At 42.4% G+C, this 16,747-nt stretch overlaps 1 protein-coding gene across 1 annotated transcript; it reads left to right on the top strand.

The window, feature by feature from the left end:
• Positions 1-70: 70 nt before the first annotated feature.
• Positions 71-15,835, top strand: LOC126396787 (TRPM8 channel-associated factor homolog). Its single transcript, XM_050055090.1, has 12 exons — positions 71-1,876; positions 2,225-2,890; positions 3,344-3,560; positions 3,690-3,981; positions 7,602-7,903; positions 8,006-8,180; positions 10,300-10,394; positions 10,489-10,699; positions 11,019-11,255; positions 12,755-12,978; positions 13,136-13,249; positions 13,956-15,835. The coding sequence occupies exons 2-12, from the start codon at positions 2,244-2,246 to the stop codon at positions 14,196-14,198; spliced, it is 2,757 nt and encodes a 918-aa protein (XP_049911047.1). The 5' UTR covers positions 71-1,876; positions 2,225-2,243; the 3' UTR covers positions 14,199-15,835.
• Positions 15,836-16,747: the final 912 nt, after the last annotated feature.

Genomic DNA, 16,747 nt, shown 5'->3' with positions numbered 1-16,747 from the left:
TTCTCCAAATTCATTTAGAGAGCCTCTCAAACTGGTGTTCTTCTGTGTTCCTCACTGTTTTAAGGCATTATAAAACAGAGGGACAGAGAATTGCAGACACTGGAGTTGCAGCACACTGGGAAAGAAATACAGTTAAAGTTTGTGGTTACACTGGGATGCACACTGAGGTTTGATAAGGGAGAGACAAAGAGAGAGTGTAGACAACAAGACTGTCACAGCCTCTGCTGCAGCCTCCTCTCCCTCCTAGCCAGGAGCTTCCCTCCTCCCCTCTCTCGCCCTGATTACTGAAGTGTTGTCTGGTGCGCAGGAGTCACCGCAGCTGCTCATCATCTTCAATCAAGTCAGCTTCAAATACCAGGCTCCTACTCCAGCACGCTGCCAGATCCTAGACTCTGTTAAGTAGTCAGTCACGTTCCAGCCACCTTGCTTTATCTTGGTCTGACTCCTGCCTCCTGCTCCACTCCTTCTCCACCTGGTAATCCACTGCCATCACATCAGCTCTTCCCCTGCATGGACACTCCTGCTAAAAAAGAAACCACCTGGACCCCATCTGCTTCTCTTCACCTCCCTGCTCTGGACCCTCTCGGCCAGCTCCCCTGCTTCACTCCCCACCTCAGACTTTGCCTCCCAGTACTCCTCCACTCATTTTATTACCAATAAATCACCTAGATCCTGCTCCCAGTCTGTGTTTTGTCTGCTTTTGGGTTCCCTTGCCTTGTCAAATAACAAAGATGAGATGTAGTGTGCCCTGTGGTGGCTGATTTTTTTTTCCAATTATACAGGAAAATAATGGAATCTGTGTTTATAAGTAACAAGGCAATATGTGGATACAGCCTCAGTCTTGAGCAGACACTCCCATATATGCATGACTCCTCTCTACCTACCTCCCTCCATACAATGTGTATTTCCACTGCAGGTTTGGTCTTAAATTTCATATAAGGTGGTATTAAAAAGGTCTTAATACGTCTTCAGTTAAACTTGGTTATATCTATACACACCCTGATGTTGTCACTGTCTCCTCCACTTCCTTGTGCATGTGTGTTGTATTCAGTTCGGACTAGTTCCTTCTATGCACATAAGTTTGTCTAACTAGGAAGAAATACCTCTTTGTTCTCTTTTCCTGTTATTATACTGTCTAGTGATATAAAAATGTTAAATGTTTTGATAAGTATATTGTGTTCTGTATGAGAGGATGGCAATGTTTTGTAACTCATGTTGGCAGCTTTTTGTGGAGAAGTATACTTTGGTTTGTTCATTTTAGAGGCACCGTTGAAGTTGCATAGGCTGCATGTTGCATTTACATTGGTTCATTACTTTCACAACATGTTAATTGTCTAAAAATTAAAGACACAGACAGCAGTGTTCACAAGAAACAAAAGATGATGCTCTTGAACTCTCATTTAATTAATTGACAAATGGTTTTAATAGTCATATGTCTATTTAAGTAACAAAAACACAGATGAGCTCCTTGGTTTATTTTACAGCCACAATGTTGTGTTGTGCCCTCACAAATATTGACACACCAACTGGATAGGCAGGTTTTTTTATAGAGTCTTATTCAGGGTGTATCTCTTTCCAAAACCACATGTGTAACCAGTGAAACATTCACACGCTGTGAATGTTGACAGACAGGTGTTGTCATCCCGTCTTAAGGCTACATGATTGATGTCTGATCTTGGCCTTCATTAGAAGCCCAGCACTGGGTTGTGCTCTGTGAAGTCCGTCCTCCTATTGTGATTTCCCCTGAAGTACTCAAACCTGTTCTCACCCTCATTTATATTCCCACGCCGCTCTTGTCAGATAGTGTCCTTGGTGGATTGCATGTCTGGAAAGCTGTTGTCTAAAAATACGAGCAGAAGGACAATTTGACTTTCAGGTAAAGACAAGAATAACTTTGTGCTTTTCGGTTGTGTTTGGTTGTAATGAAAACCTGCTAACTATTCTCTGGCTCTGGTGACAACAGGTGGACAGCAGCCGATTAACTTTTGGTCTCTGAATAAATTGTAGAATTACATTTTGGTGTTGCAATTTGATTGGTTTAAAAGTATAACACACTAGCCATTAGTAGTACATTGCTTTTTGTTTTAATCTCTGGCAGCTCTTTCTTTTCCCATAGGACAACTAACTGACAACAACAACATCAAGGTTTAAATGCATTAACGCATCTGACTTAACACACCTGTTTCTGTCACTCTGCTCTCCGGCCTCTTCATCCTATCTTCAGAGCATCGATCCTTCTCACCATGGCCAACAAGCCCATTGGAAATCCTCACGAAGAGGCCTACATCGCCCTGATGAGAGGCTTGAAAGAGCTGGACCTCCGTAACCCCTGTGAACCCAGTGACCTAGTGCTGATTGGAGACCATGCCTTTCCTTTAGCAATGAACAGCCAAGGCCAGGTCCTGATGGCCGCCTCTCTGTACGGCCGTGGACGGATTGTGGTCATGGGTCATGAGGGCTACATGACCACCTTTCCTGATCTGTTAGAGAACGCTCTGACCTGGCTGAGAGGAGATGGATCCAACAATATGTCTGTTGGAACCAGCCAAAAAGTCAAGGCAGTCGCTGATAACCTCAGCAAGTCCAGCTATGAAGCCAAAGTTGTGGGATCCTTCAGTGACAAACTGGGGCTTGGTGTGTATGTGACAGATGCCTACAGCGTTGGTCCACACGCGAAGGAGCTGGTGGCATTTATGAAAGCTGGAGGAGGAGTGCTGATTGGGGGGCAGGCATGGAGCTGGGCTGCAGGTCATCCTAAGGAGAACACGCTGCTGATGTTTGTGGGGAATAAGGTTTCTGGTGTGGCAGGGATCTACTTCTCTGAGCACAGAGGTGTGAAGGAGTGCCTGCCTGTCTACCCTTCGATCCCATCTTCCTGGATGGCTGTAGTGTGAGTTTATCCTGTACTTCTCTTTTATTGCACATCTAAAAAGGTCTGACTTTCCAAACTTGACAACTTTTAATAAAGTTATAAAAGAAAGTTAAATAAAATAAAGTTGAATGAATTGCATTTTAAGATAAATCATATTATAATAATATCTTTACAACTTTGCCATGGCTGTGTGTCAAAATATTTGTTTTTCAGAAAGCCTCTGCGGCATAGTGGTTAAGTCCCGTAAACCATAACTGCACCCGCCCTGATTCCAGCCTGGCCATGTGCCAACATTTTTCCTGTTTGTCTCCTACACTGTCATTATGCAAAGTTACGATAACATATGACCAGAATTTTTTTTTTTTTTTTTTAAATGTGGTTAATATACTTATTCTTTACTGTTATTCTATAATACACTGTATGTCCTTGTTGGCATTTATCTTTCCTTTCTCTTTCCCCTTTCAAAAACAGGATTGGAAAGGATTTTGAGGATGACTTGGAGTTCTTACTTCAGGGAGTTAAAGAATTTGACATCCAGGGTCGTTCAATAGCCTCCGAAGTCTTGGTCCATGGTACACTAGCCTTCCCCATTGGTACCAATGAGAGTGGACAGGCGTTCATGGCAGGAGCTTACTATGGGCAGGGACGGGTTATTATCACCACTCATGCAGGATTTATCGGACGTGAGGTAGAGTTAACATTAAATTCACTCACATTTTAGAATTTCTGTCTTTATAGGTCAAATTTATGTTTGTTTTTTTTGTTTGTTTTTTTACATGACTTACAAACTGCTTTCCTTGTCAAAATTTTATCACAGTCACTGGCGCCATTTTGGAAAAATGCCATTCACTGGCTGGATGAAGGCCGGCAGGGGGTTGTTGGTGTGCAAGCAAAAATTCCCCTCAACAATCTCAGCAAGTCGGGGTTGCAGTGTGAGACGACAAGCCTCAGGAAAGACCTGAGTGTGTATGTGTGTTTCGCGAACAGCGACAAACAAGCAGAGGAGATCCTAGAGTTCGTGGCAGAGGGAGGAGGCCTGCTGATTGGTGGACATGCCTGGCACTGGGCTCAGTGTAACCGTGGGCAAAATGTATTAACAGAATTTCCAGGTATGATAATGCACCACCAGAGTTTTATTACATTGTGCCCAGTTCATCCCCTGGTAATATAACATAATGCATGCTAAGCATATTCCAGGTACCACTGTCTAAGTGCTCATGCTGAGGCACAGCTTAAAATGAATGAATTCTACCTTGCTAAGTACAATGTAGCATGTGCTAGAGCACAGGCTGGTTCACAGGAATAAGCATTTGTGTTTGTCACTGATGCTGACTCTGTTCTGTTCCCGTGGGCAGCACGCAGAAGGGCAGACAGGTGTGCTCTCTCCGCCTTCCATGCAGGCACGTGGAAGAGGCTTTCTGTGTAGGCCTGAGGAAGCAGAGAGGCCGCAGAACAGAGCCATAATGTCAAATATAATACTGCAAATGGAAGTTTTCTTTGACTAAAGTGTTCTTGACTGAACTGAGAAACACATGCTTGAAAGCTTTGAATAGGACATGTTCAAGACAAACAGACGCTGGTAAACACAGGCTCAGGAAACAGGATTTGCCAGACTCTACAGAGTTACTGCACAGAGGTGTATACAAATTAAAGACAGGGACAGGAGGTCTAACGTTAGATAAATTTGACTGGCGGACTGAGCTGCTGGGCTGGCTGCGATTAACAGGGAAATATGCTTCCGAGTAACCGATGGACTGAATTGTTACAGAGATGGACAAAAGCGTGACTGTGCAGGTAGAACATACAGAGGGTAACAAGGGTCAAAGAAAAGTTAGCTGTTTGGATGCCTGCAGAGTTGGCAGGCTAGATGCTGAAAAAATAGTAGTTTGCAGGACATGACCACATGGTATCTGCCTGGTGATAACAGCTTGTATACACTAAATAGGGGATTTAAAACCATAATGGTTTGCCCTTTACCCACTATTTGGGACTCAAAGGTCATTGTCATCCAGTCTTGCTGCTGTCCAACAATCTTACTGGGCACATTGACTATCTTACACAGTTTTTTTTTTTTTAATTGTTCACCAGCAATAACAAAATATCAGGCAATAGAACAGTAAATTAAAATGCTCTCCATAAAGCAACAATAGAAGAGGACCAATATGTCTGTCCACTTTGACCTGTCTCAGTTTACGCATGAAATATAGACGCTGCAGACCTTTCTAATGAATAGCATCTGTGATCGAATTCCATGTCAGTTTAGCATCTGTTATCATTCCTAAATATTCGTAGTCATCTACCACTTCAATACCTTTCCTACTGACAGTCATGTGTAGGTGGTTTTGTTTGCAGTCCTAAACTCAAAGATGATTTCTTTTGTTTTCTTGATGTTCAAATGAAGAAAAGTATCATCATCATCTTAAATCAAACCCACGAATGCTGTGTCATCAGCAAATTCAATAGTGACATGATCAGATGTGTTACTGTGACATTCCTCAGTGTAGAGTAAATAAACCTGGTGAAATAGTGCTCCCTTGTGGAGCCCCAGTATTATGACCACTGGAGTTGTTGGTACAGTTGCTGCAGAGGAAGGTGCCAAATACAGGCATGCAGAGAAGGTGCTGGCTGGTTTGTTTAATCCTTTAAAACCTGAGCAAATTAGACTGATCAATTTCAAGTACACACAACAAAGGCAAAGAGCAACTTTACAAGAAATGACCCAAAAATTAGCAAGAAATTAGGCAACGTTACAGATTTTTTCTGTAATATAAATTTAATAATACAATTATTATAACCATGACTACATTTTTCTGGACATTTTTCCTTTTTTGGGGGATAGTTTTCTAATAATTTCCCTACTCTCTTTTCTTTTTCAGGTTATTTTTCTTGTCACATTTACTGTTTTCATGCAGTTTCAATGACATTTCGTGTCAAGTTGCTCATTGCCTTTTTTAGCAAGTTTTGCTTGTGAGAGGCACCTGAATGCAGCACAAGAAAACTGATGTCTCTCTAGGTTTCAAAGGGTTAATTGAAGCAGAATACATCTGCAGAGGGGCCAGAGTGCTGGGCAGCAGGTCGGTTGAGGCACTGGGCATCGCAGAGAAACTGTAGAGTGAACAGCCTGGGGAACTGTGTGGTCCTGGCCCACATGACATGACTTATCTGGATCCAGGGGCTGTGTTAGTGTGAGTCACTGAACGTGCCAAGCCAAAGGTGCATAGCAGCAAACCAACATCAGGATGGGTATCAGTCTAACCTGCTGCTCAGAATGGCTGTGACACTCAACAAAAATGGTGCGAGAAGAACACAAAAGCAGTTTTTTAGCTCATCATCATAGGGGAACCTGTTTTAATGCTGTATGGGACCCATCTTTCAAAGGTGCTGTGCAGTGCTTTTTTGAAACAGTGCTTTATGAACCATTAGAGGTGCCATCTAGCACTGTATTGTTTTAAAAAAACATTATTAAGGGGGCCCTTGAATGATGCCTAATAATATTATGGACGAGTCAATATGTTTCTACTACCCTTTTTCCATTGTCACTCTTGGCTGCACCAAGTAAAGCCATGCTAGGCCAATTTGCGTTTCCATTGTCTGTTTAGACAAGCTGTGTCGCGCCAAGTCACGCCAGAGATGGACCCTCTCAAGAGTAGGTCCAAAAGCCAGGCCTCCTGTTTTTACTTTAGAAATCTGCTTTATTTCACTTTCACATTCGCTATCAGCCGTATTAGAAGTTGCTGCTCGATAACTCAACATTTCCTTATTTTGCTGCTTCACAATAAAAGTTTATACATAACAAAATAACAGGGGACTTTTATTGTGACGAATCTATAGGAGACTAAATGTGTTCTTACTAAATTGGCAGAACTTTGTTAGCAGCTTTTCTCCAATAAAGGCAAGTGTATTAATACAGCAGGTAGGAAAGTAAAAGCAGAAGCAGCCACAGTGTGATGTTGATGAAGAGCTGCAGACAACAGGCTCTTACTGCACCTCTGCAAACAGCTCACCTCCAACAGGTAAACTTCTTTTACCTGCCCTGCTGTGGACAAACACATGCAGAAAAAAGTAACAGGGGACTTCAGCCGAGTATCAGCCCTCCGTTTTTAAACATCATCACTCAAGACAAACCATCATCATTAAGACACACCTTCAAGAAAGTTGCCCCGTTGTAATGGAAATGCATATCCCTACTGTGCTGGGCTGACGGCCCTAACCAAACCAAGCCAAGCCAAGCCAAGCCAAGCCAGCCCATGACTGTTGAAAAACGGTATAAATGACATTTTTAACTAAACTTAGTAAACGCGGTGGTAGAGAACCTCTAAAGGGCTTCAAGGGGGCACCTAAAAAAATATTTGTGTAGCAGCGGTGGTGTGTAGCACCTAACACCGCCACCAACACAGTCCCCTGCGGTGTCTTAACACAGGCTGTTTTTTGGTCTGTATCCCTCCGATACTGTCAGGCTGGAAGACATGAACAACAGAGCTCTAGGGCCTCTAGGCTGTTTCTGTGAACACTGGAAGATAGAAAGCCAATGGCCCATAAAGGACATCTGCTATGAGTCAGGCTGGCTCTGCCACAGACCAACCACAAGAAACCTATTGCTTTATATATGTATCACACCTGCATAAACTTAAATCTAAAAGTTCTTATACCCTACCCAGTCCCACCCTAAAAACAAGTCTGAATAATAAAACACAGTGGATCAGCCTGGGTTTTTTGGAATGTCTTTCAGGAAACAAGATCCTGAACCCAATGGGCTTGAGCCTGTTGGGTGCAATGATCAAAGGAGGGACCTACAAGGCCCCTGTGCCAAGCCAGGCCATCAAAGACAACTACTGCTTCCGCCACCTTCTACACCGCTTTGCCTGTCATGTGACCCAGGGGGAGAAACTCAGCAAACAGGAAGAGGAAAACCTTAAAAAGCTGGGCTTTGACTGTGCCACCTACTTGACAATGGAGGCTCATGACTGCCCCTTCTATAAACAGGTTGTGGCCTCCCTCACTGACATCTTGACTAAGTCAGGCATGCCACAGGTGTGTAGACAAAATGACATAAGAACTTTATAAAATATAGAACAGTAGAACAGCACAAAACTGACAACCAGACAAATTCGTTACTGCAACATTTCTTTCAAGGTGTGTGACAAGTGTCCCGTGAAGAATCCCAAAGACCACATGCTCCTCACTCTGGGGCCAGCGGTGTATAAGGCTTGCCCAGATCCTGATGCCCTCCTGCCCTACCTCATCAAGCAAAACCCCATGATGCCAGTTGTCTACAACCACAAGATCAAGATAGATGCTGACACAGCAGGTAAGACCTTGTCATCATGAGCTATTTATGAGCTCATCCTATGGGCTAAATAGCATGTGCACACTTGTAATTGTGATTCATTGACATAATTTGCAGGCAAAACTGAATTCAATCTGTTGCAGTAAAGTATTGTCACATTGCACTTATCTACAGACCTCACTGGCTATGTTTACATGCACTCTAATATTCCACTATTGCGCCTAATATGTCAGTATTCTCAATTTGATGCGGGTCATGCAAACAGCATAGACTGTTTAGACTTTCCAGACTGGGCTTTTACCGTATTTAGCATTTTCCGGTTAAGATGAGGGATATGCAGCTATGATTTGGGTTTTAAGAGCATTTTTTGGACATGAATACAACACAGTTCAATGGTGTTCATTATGTCTTTAGTTTCTGATAATGACTTTAGTTGTTCTGTTATCTCAGACATGTTAGGATGTTACATATCTTGACATGTTTTGGCAGAAACTTCCGCTTTCCTCGGAAGTGTCACTTGGTGGTGGTTGTGACCGTCTTTATCAGCTGATCTGTCAATCAGCTGATATTAGGGAGGCATTTATGGGCCATTGGCTTTCTATCTTCCTTCTTTATCTCAGACATGTTAGGATGTTACATACCTTGACATGTTTCGGTGGAAACTTCCGCCTTCCTCAGAAGTGTCACTTGGTAGTGGTTGTGATGCGTCTTTATCAGCTGATCTGTCAATCAGACGATATTAGGGAGGCGTAACTGTCCTTTTTGACAGGACGGTCATGCCACCAGCTATCTGAGGAAGGTGGAAGTTTCTGCTGAAACATGTCAAGGTATGTAACATCCTAACATGTCTGAGAAAAAAGTCTAAAGTCATTATGAATACAACATATTTTGAATATATACCTCTATCTAGGGCTTTTACCTTACTTTGTCACAAATGGCCTCTTGTCCTTTTACAGTCAGTTCTGTGCATTTTCATGGATACGTTGCGCACAAACCAACCTGCCAACAGTTTGCAAGGCATGTGTAGAGATTCATGCCCATGAGAAAATCCCATAAGTGTTTTAGTAGTTGGATGCGGCTCTTTGTAATTGTTTTAAATGAGAATGAAGCTTTTTGCTCAATGTTTTTGCGTTGGTACGCGCATCTAGGCCCCTGGCATTTTTGCAGGAGTGCTCTGAACTCCTCAAGTTGAAAAAACTTCAACTCAGAGCAGAAAAGCGCCCCATGTCAACTCTGCTTTTCTCACATTATTCAATCAGATGATCTCAGAGACAGGCCTTCTGTGGTGGTCACAACAACAAGTTTACAGTTGGTAAACAATGGAGGAGAAACTGGTGGTAGCGGTTGCCGGATACCCAGAGCTATGCGACTTTACAAACCGCAGTTACCACCATCTCAGTAGAAAACAGCAGGCATGTAAGCGTGTAAGTGCAGTACTTGAAACGCCCATCATGGAGGAGAAGCTCCTGGACCAACTGGTGGTACTCCCCGTGATCCACCCTCTTTTTTAGGGTCTCATGTACCCACACAGATCTGTTTCCCTGTGTCCAACAAACTCTTTGATGACAGCCTCTTACCCTCAACCAGAGCTACACCGAGTACCCTCTGCCTCAACATATTAGGAACTAGCTTCTAATTACTGTACTGTAACTAGTGTCAGTGTGGTGTTCCTTGCTTTTTTCAACCTGCAAAACACTTTGTGTGTGATCGGGGACTTAGATATCAACAGGTGTTTGGATACTCCCAAATATCGCCGACCTTTTCAAGAAGGTGGTTGAAGGTATGAAAAAAGAAGGCAAAGATGCAAGATGACGAACAGCTCCAGCTGTTCCACTTTTCCATATTTTGATGTCAGAAACGATATGCTAGGGCATGTTAATTGGAGTATGCATGGCTGCATGTAAACAGGACTATTAGTGAAATATTAATTTTCATTATCCATGTGAACAGCTTAGCAGGAATGTTGTCTTTTTCGGAATAAGGGCAAAAATCTACATATTTTGTGCATATAAACATAGTCACTGTTAAGAAGGAGAAAGGTAGGATGTGTTTGTTAGGGTTAGGGTTAGGGTTAGGGTTCTGTATACAAGTAAACATGACTGAGTGTAATTTTTGCTGCTGCTGTGTCTGTGTGTGTCAGGATGGGAGGAGTGGTTCAGTACAGGTCTCTACCTCTCTCCTGGTATGAAGACCTACATGGCCCTGCCAGCGGAGATCGTCAACAAGGACTGGAAGGTGCTGTACACAAAATTGAGTCAGGAAGGTTATAAAAGTATGAACCACCCAGGCCTACTCACGATCATTAACACATGTTCTATGTCTTCCTCAGATCCAGATAGGCTGTCAAACAGACTATCTCAAATCTCCAGTGCTGAAGAGAGCACCGTGTGTTCATGAGCGATTCCCAGTAACCTCAGAGATGATGCAGGTGTGGAACCTGTGGGGGGGACTCATCTACCTGGTGGCTCCACCCAAAACAAAACTGGATGGGGTAGAGATCACAGTGCAGATGGCTGTACCTGCGCCATATTATAAATCTGGTGAGTCTGTTGAGGGTGACACTGTGGTTTGTGTCTGCTGATGTGAGTAAATGACAAGCCTGTAGGGATACATATGGTTGTTTTGGGATTTTGGGGAGTCCAAGTAAGAAAATCTTGTTCAACATCTAATGTAATCTCATTAGTTCTCATCAAACATCACTTGTGTGTCGGGACAATTTAAGTGAAACAATTTCAGTTTAGTAGGTGTCCTTTAAAAATGTAGAAAAGGTTCCCTCAAACTAAACTGAAAAAATAATTGTGGAATAACAAAATAGTTTGTCGCTCAGTTTTGAATGCACCCATCTCTTTGTTCTTTCAGGCGTGACGACACCTGCCGATTGGTCAGTGCTGCGCACAGCTCCTGCACCCTGGGCAGAGCTGGAGATGGAAAACATCATCCTAACAGTCCCATCAGATGTTGTTCGGAACCTGGATCGCCCTGATGAGGTGGCAGCGCTTTGGGATGACATCATGAGGACCATGGCTGACCTGGCTGTTATACCACACAAATTTCCTCGCAAAGAACGCTTTGTAGCAGATGTGCAGATTTCCCATGGTAAGTTCATTTGACTTTGACACTGCACATGCCTGTTCCTTATTTGCTTATCCTGTTGAGAGTCTCACAAAGGTGAAGCCTGTCCTAACTCACGATGGCTCACCAGTCTATCGTAGAACTAACACAAATAGACAGACAACAATTTTGAAACTGCATGTCCATGCTGACTTCTTGCAAGGCCTTGTGCAAGCCATTGCATTTAGAAAATTCTGCAAACAGTACTACAGTATCATAAAATAACAGGACTCTCAGGGACAGCACATGACATTTGATGCATACTCCATCAGGACAATGTGTTTGGTTCAAAAATTATAACTTGTTTAACCCTAACCATTCCTGTAAAATTAGCCTAAACACCCGTGTACCCAAAGTAAGTGTCTGCCGGCTAATGTGAAAATGATGCAACAGCAGTGCGTCAATTTTGAAATTGTGCGTTTGTTAGTGTTCTGGCAGAGATAGTGATTGTACCTGTGATCATATCTTGAAATGGTTTGCATCAATTGAATCACAAGAATTTTAGCTTCCCAAAAATCTGTCACATGAGTAACCACCTAACTTTAAGGGGCTCTGTGCAAAATTCAGAGCATATGAGTGGTCTGCACAGGTCCTCAGCACGGAGGTGGCTGAGCCGGCAGCTAGCAGCTAATGGTGCTAACTGCATAAACAGCTCTAACAATGGTCACAGTGCTGACAGAGCTAACAGTGTTAACTGGGAAGGACTGGAGGGTGGACTCTACGCTTCCAAGATACCGCTATCCCGATATTAGCAATAACCGTGGTATGAGAGCAGTGCAAAGCGGTGGTCAGTGGGATACAGACATGCACTATCATGCACGTGTGGCCGGAGTGGCTCCCCACAACAAACCATGGAGAAGCTCGGATTATAACACACACACGGATGGTGTGACTTCATTGTCTGCTCAGGACGTCATTACTCCACTAATAGGGCCCATGGGCAGACTGTTGGAATTTCCATCCATCCATTTTCATCTGTGTATCTGGGCCAGGGTCATGGGGGCAGCAGGCCGAGCAAAGCATCCCAAACCTCCCTCTTCGCAGCAGCGATCTTCCAGCTCCTGCAGATGAGATATGTAATCTGTCCAGTGTGTCCTGGGTCTACCCTGGGGCCTCCCACCAGATGCCCAAACCACCTCAACTGACCCCTTTTGACACAAAGGAGCAGCAGCTCTACTTCGAGCTCCCTTTGGATGTCTGAGCTCCTTACCCTATCTCTAAGGCTGAGCCCAGCCACCCCACGGAGGAAACTCATTTCAGCCGCTCATTTAATTTCACTGTTGGAATTTTAAGAGCTTAAAAAATTAAATTAGGAGTTTAGTAACAACAACAAATGCTAATATGAGGCCTGTGGTTTATGCTCTGCTCTGAAAGCATGCACTTGAATTAAAATATATAGTCCGACTATATTTCTCTACCACAGATATGGAACACTGGAGATCCACTGATAACACTGTTTGTTTTTCTGATTTTTATCCTTTCAGGTTTCATGCATGCAGGTTATCCTGTCATGGCATACAAAGGCACAGCATCTGTGCTGGTCAACCCTGAGTACATTAGGACTAAAGGCATGTGGGGGCCCATCCATGAACTGGGACACAACCAACAGAGAGCCTGCTGGGAGTTCCGACCACATACCACTGAGTGTACATGCAACCTGTGGTCAGTGTACGTGCACGAGGAGCTGTTTGGTATCAACAGAGCAAAGGTGGAGTGAATTATTTTTACTTTTACAACTTAGACCAATTATTGGAAAAGTTGGTCTTAACATGTGTAGTGACATGTTTTCATATCAATAGATGTTACAAAAGACAACTGGGATTCCTTTGTTTACCATTCATATCATTCATTCTTGTTCAATGCAGGCTCATGGAGCTATGATTGCAGAAAATCGAAACAACCGAGCAGAGCAGTACGCCAAGGGCGGCAAGAACCTCAAAGACTGGAGCATGTGGGTGGCCCTGGAGACATACATGCAGGTGAGAGATAATTATTGTATATTACATTCTATAGAGAAGCTTTATCACACACGGGAGTAAGTATTTAAACACAACCACACCTCTTAAAGGGAAAAAAAAATCAACAAGATATGATCACAAGACAATATCACTAATCTATATAGTGCTTCTCTACTTTAACAAACAAAGCTCTTTACAATTGGCCTCTCATTCATCCATTCATACACACGCTCGCACACAGATGGTGATGGAGCTGCCATGAAAGGCGCTGGTCCATCTTGCCCAAGGACACATTGACATGTAGATACAATCACTAAGCTTCTGTTTGCTAGATTTAATACCAAAGTATATGTCTAAAGAAAAGTCAACGCGCTTTGACTTAGATTTTTGAAGTTCAGCTTGTGTTATGAACCAATATGTCATGCGCACATGCTTTAAGAATTGCATTTTGAATTGCTAATTTGTCATATTGTCAAGAATATCATTATAACAAAAAACCCTGAAATATCATGATATTATTTTAGGGCCATATCGCCCAACTTTATTGGATATGTGTTTCATTCAGGTTAGATGTGTCAGCCTTTTAAAGGTTTCGCTTTTAGCTGTTTGGCACCACCATCAGGGTGATTTGGGTTAGATGCATTTGCACTTAATCCCCAGTTATGGGGCAGAGTTTCATGTCTGTGGATTAATGGCAGCTCTTGGCAAATCCTCTCCTTCCATGTAGCTCCAGGATAAGTTTGGCTGGGATGCCTTTAAGAAGGTGTTTGCTGCCTACCACAAGATGAGTACCTTTCCGAAGGACAACAAAGGGAAGATGAACCTGTACGCTGAGACTTTCTCCCAGACTGTGGGGATGAACCTGTGTGGATTCTTCAAGTCCTGGGGCTGGCCCATTGAAACAGCCACTGAGGAGAAACTCTCCAACCTGCCTCCCTGGAGCGACCACCCCATGGTCCAGTATGACTGAACTACTTCAGACTGCTGCAATTCAAAAGTGTAGAGGCATGGGTTCAATGATATGGAGCCCTAAAAGTCCTAAAAGGTGATTTTATTTTTATTTTGTGCACACAAGATGATGAACTATGGTGCACAAGTTAATTATCTTGTACAAATAACTTATCATCTTATGAGCACAAGATTAAAAAAATCACTTTACGGGACTCTGTAATCTTCACATTGAGTATTTAGTGGGTGGTAGATTCAACTGACTTTGTTTCCTTTAGTTGCTGTTGTATTTTTTTTTGTTTCAAAAAGAAACAGGGGATACATAGATGACTATACTACTTTTAGTGTGCAGGATTTAGGGGGATATATTGGCAGAATGGAACATCATATTCATAATTATATTTATATATATTTTTATTATTTTAAACTGAGAACTGTTGTGTTTTTGTGACCTTAGAATAATATGTATCTACATACAGGGTCCTCTTCCACTGAGTTTGCCCTGTCTTTTCTACAATAGCCCAAAACAGACAATCCACACTGTGGCTTTGTCTGACTGAAGAGAATGTGTATATCGCAGAAAGAGGACTTCACAACAACTGACATTAGTTTTTGGAATAATGAGCTGTTAGAGAAACAAGCTTTCAGTCCAATGGGACATGTTTGAGATTATGGGGATTTGAAATTGTGGGCCATCGGAACAACAGCATGGCACCGCTATTGTTTACTGTGGGCAAAGAATGTACGTGTAAAACAAAAACCCAGAGGCCATGTATCAGACACAATTATTGTCAGGTTTAAACTGAAACTGTACACTTGCTTTACTCCATCATGCAAAATTAGTCATGCAGCAAGATGTTTGGAAGATTTTTAACTTTACAGGAAGCATCTTCCAGTTGAAAGCTTCCTGTTCGGGTCATATCAGCTCTCATGCTTTTACAGATGTGTGGATGATTCATGTGATACATTTATGGTAAGTGACTCAGGCTGTGGGGGATGCACATTGAGGTTTGATAAGGGAGAGACAACGAGAGAGTGTAAGACAACAAGATGAGGTGTGGTGTGTCCCGTGGTGGCTGATTCTTTCCAATTATTCAAGAAAATAATAGAATTTGTATTGTGAGTAACAAGGCAATGTGTGGATACAGCCTCAGTCTGTCCTGAGCAGACACTCACATATGTGCAGGACTCTCCTCTCTGTATTTGAAATTTGTGTGGGAAGAACCACAATTTGAGGACTATGGCTGTGTGTGGTGTGTATTTGTGTTTGTTAATTATGAATTATATTTTAAACTAAAGTAAATATGTTACAAAGACATTATACATGCAAAAAAATACTCCTATCTATCTCTCTATCTATCAGTACAGTCACTGAATACAATGAATAAAACTAAACACTTTTGCCATTAACGATTATCTGTCAAGATGTCAACACTGTAGAAAATTATTGGGTGTTTTTTCGTTCCTTTTTCTTTCTTTTTCATTACGTGTCCCTCCATTATGTTTATTGGCGCTGAGTAAGACCATGTATGCCCCCTATTTTTACTTTAGAAATGTGCTTTATTATACTTTCACTTTCACTATGAGCTGTGTTAGAGGTTGTGCGAAGTTGCTGCTCGAAAACTCAACATTTCCATATTGTGATGTTTCACAATAAAAGTTTACACATAACAAAATAAAAGGGGGCTTTTATTGTGAAGAACCTACAGGAAACAAAATGTGTTCTTACTGAATTTGCTGAACTTTTCTTCAGTAAAGGCAAGTCTTATAAATCCGCTGGAAGGGAAAGTGCAATCATAAACAGCCACAGTGAGATGTTTGATGAAGAGCCCCAGACAACAGACTCTTACTCAACCTCTGCAAACAACTCACCTCCAACAGGTAAGCTTCTTTTGCCCTGTCCTGATGTGGAAACACAGGTGACATCAGCTAAATTGAGCCACTTTTTGGTAAATCACTTAAGGCACTGAATTGTGTTTCTATAGTTAATATTAACTGTTTTTGATTTTTTTTTTTTTTTTTGATATAATAAAATATAACTGTTCAGGTCCTATAGCTTTTGAAACATCAGTTGTCCCACGTGTTTGAGATGAGCAGTGTTCTTTTAAAATGTGCCACCCGATCAGCTAAAAGGAGCCACTCATCGAGATGTATGCCTGTGTGTTACTGATTTACCAACCTTATCATTTTCAGGAATTTGTTTCCTGCCAGGCCACTCACCTCAGTTCACCTCAGCAGGCTGGATGTGAAGCATTGCCCAACCCACCACAGCAACCACAGACCAATCAAATCCATTGTTTTTTGTCAAGTAAAGTTGTAACAACAATTTGGAATAATTTGCAGCCATTAGCTGTTGAAATTTAAAAAGCTAGGAGGCTCAAACCGTAAATGGCTCATTTTACCTGATGGCTCAGTTTAGCTGATATCACCCCTATGCAATAAAGACAACAGGGGACTCTAAGCGTGGATCAGCACTCTGCTTTTAAACATCGTCACTTAAGACAAGCCATCATCAGTTTAAGACACACCTTCAAAGAGGTAGCCCTATGGTAGTCTCGCTCACCAGACCTT

Source organism: Epinephelus moara, chromosome 2 (genome assembly GCF_006386435.1).
Source record: "Epinephelus moara isolate mb chromosome 2, YSFRI_EMoa_1.0, whole genome shotgun sequence".
In the NCBI taxonomy this organism is placed as follows: domain Eukaryota; kingdom Metazoa; phylum Chordata; class Actinopteri; order Perciformes; family Serranidae; genus Epinephelus; species Epinephelus moara.
This window is presented reverse-complemented; position numbering and strand designations above follow the sequence as displayed.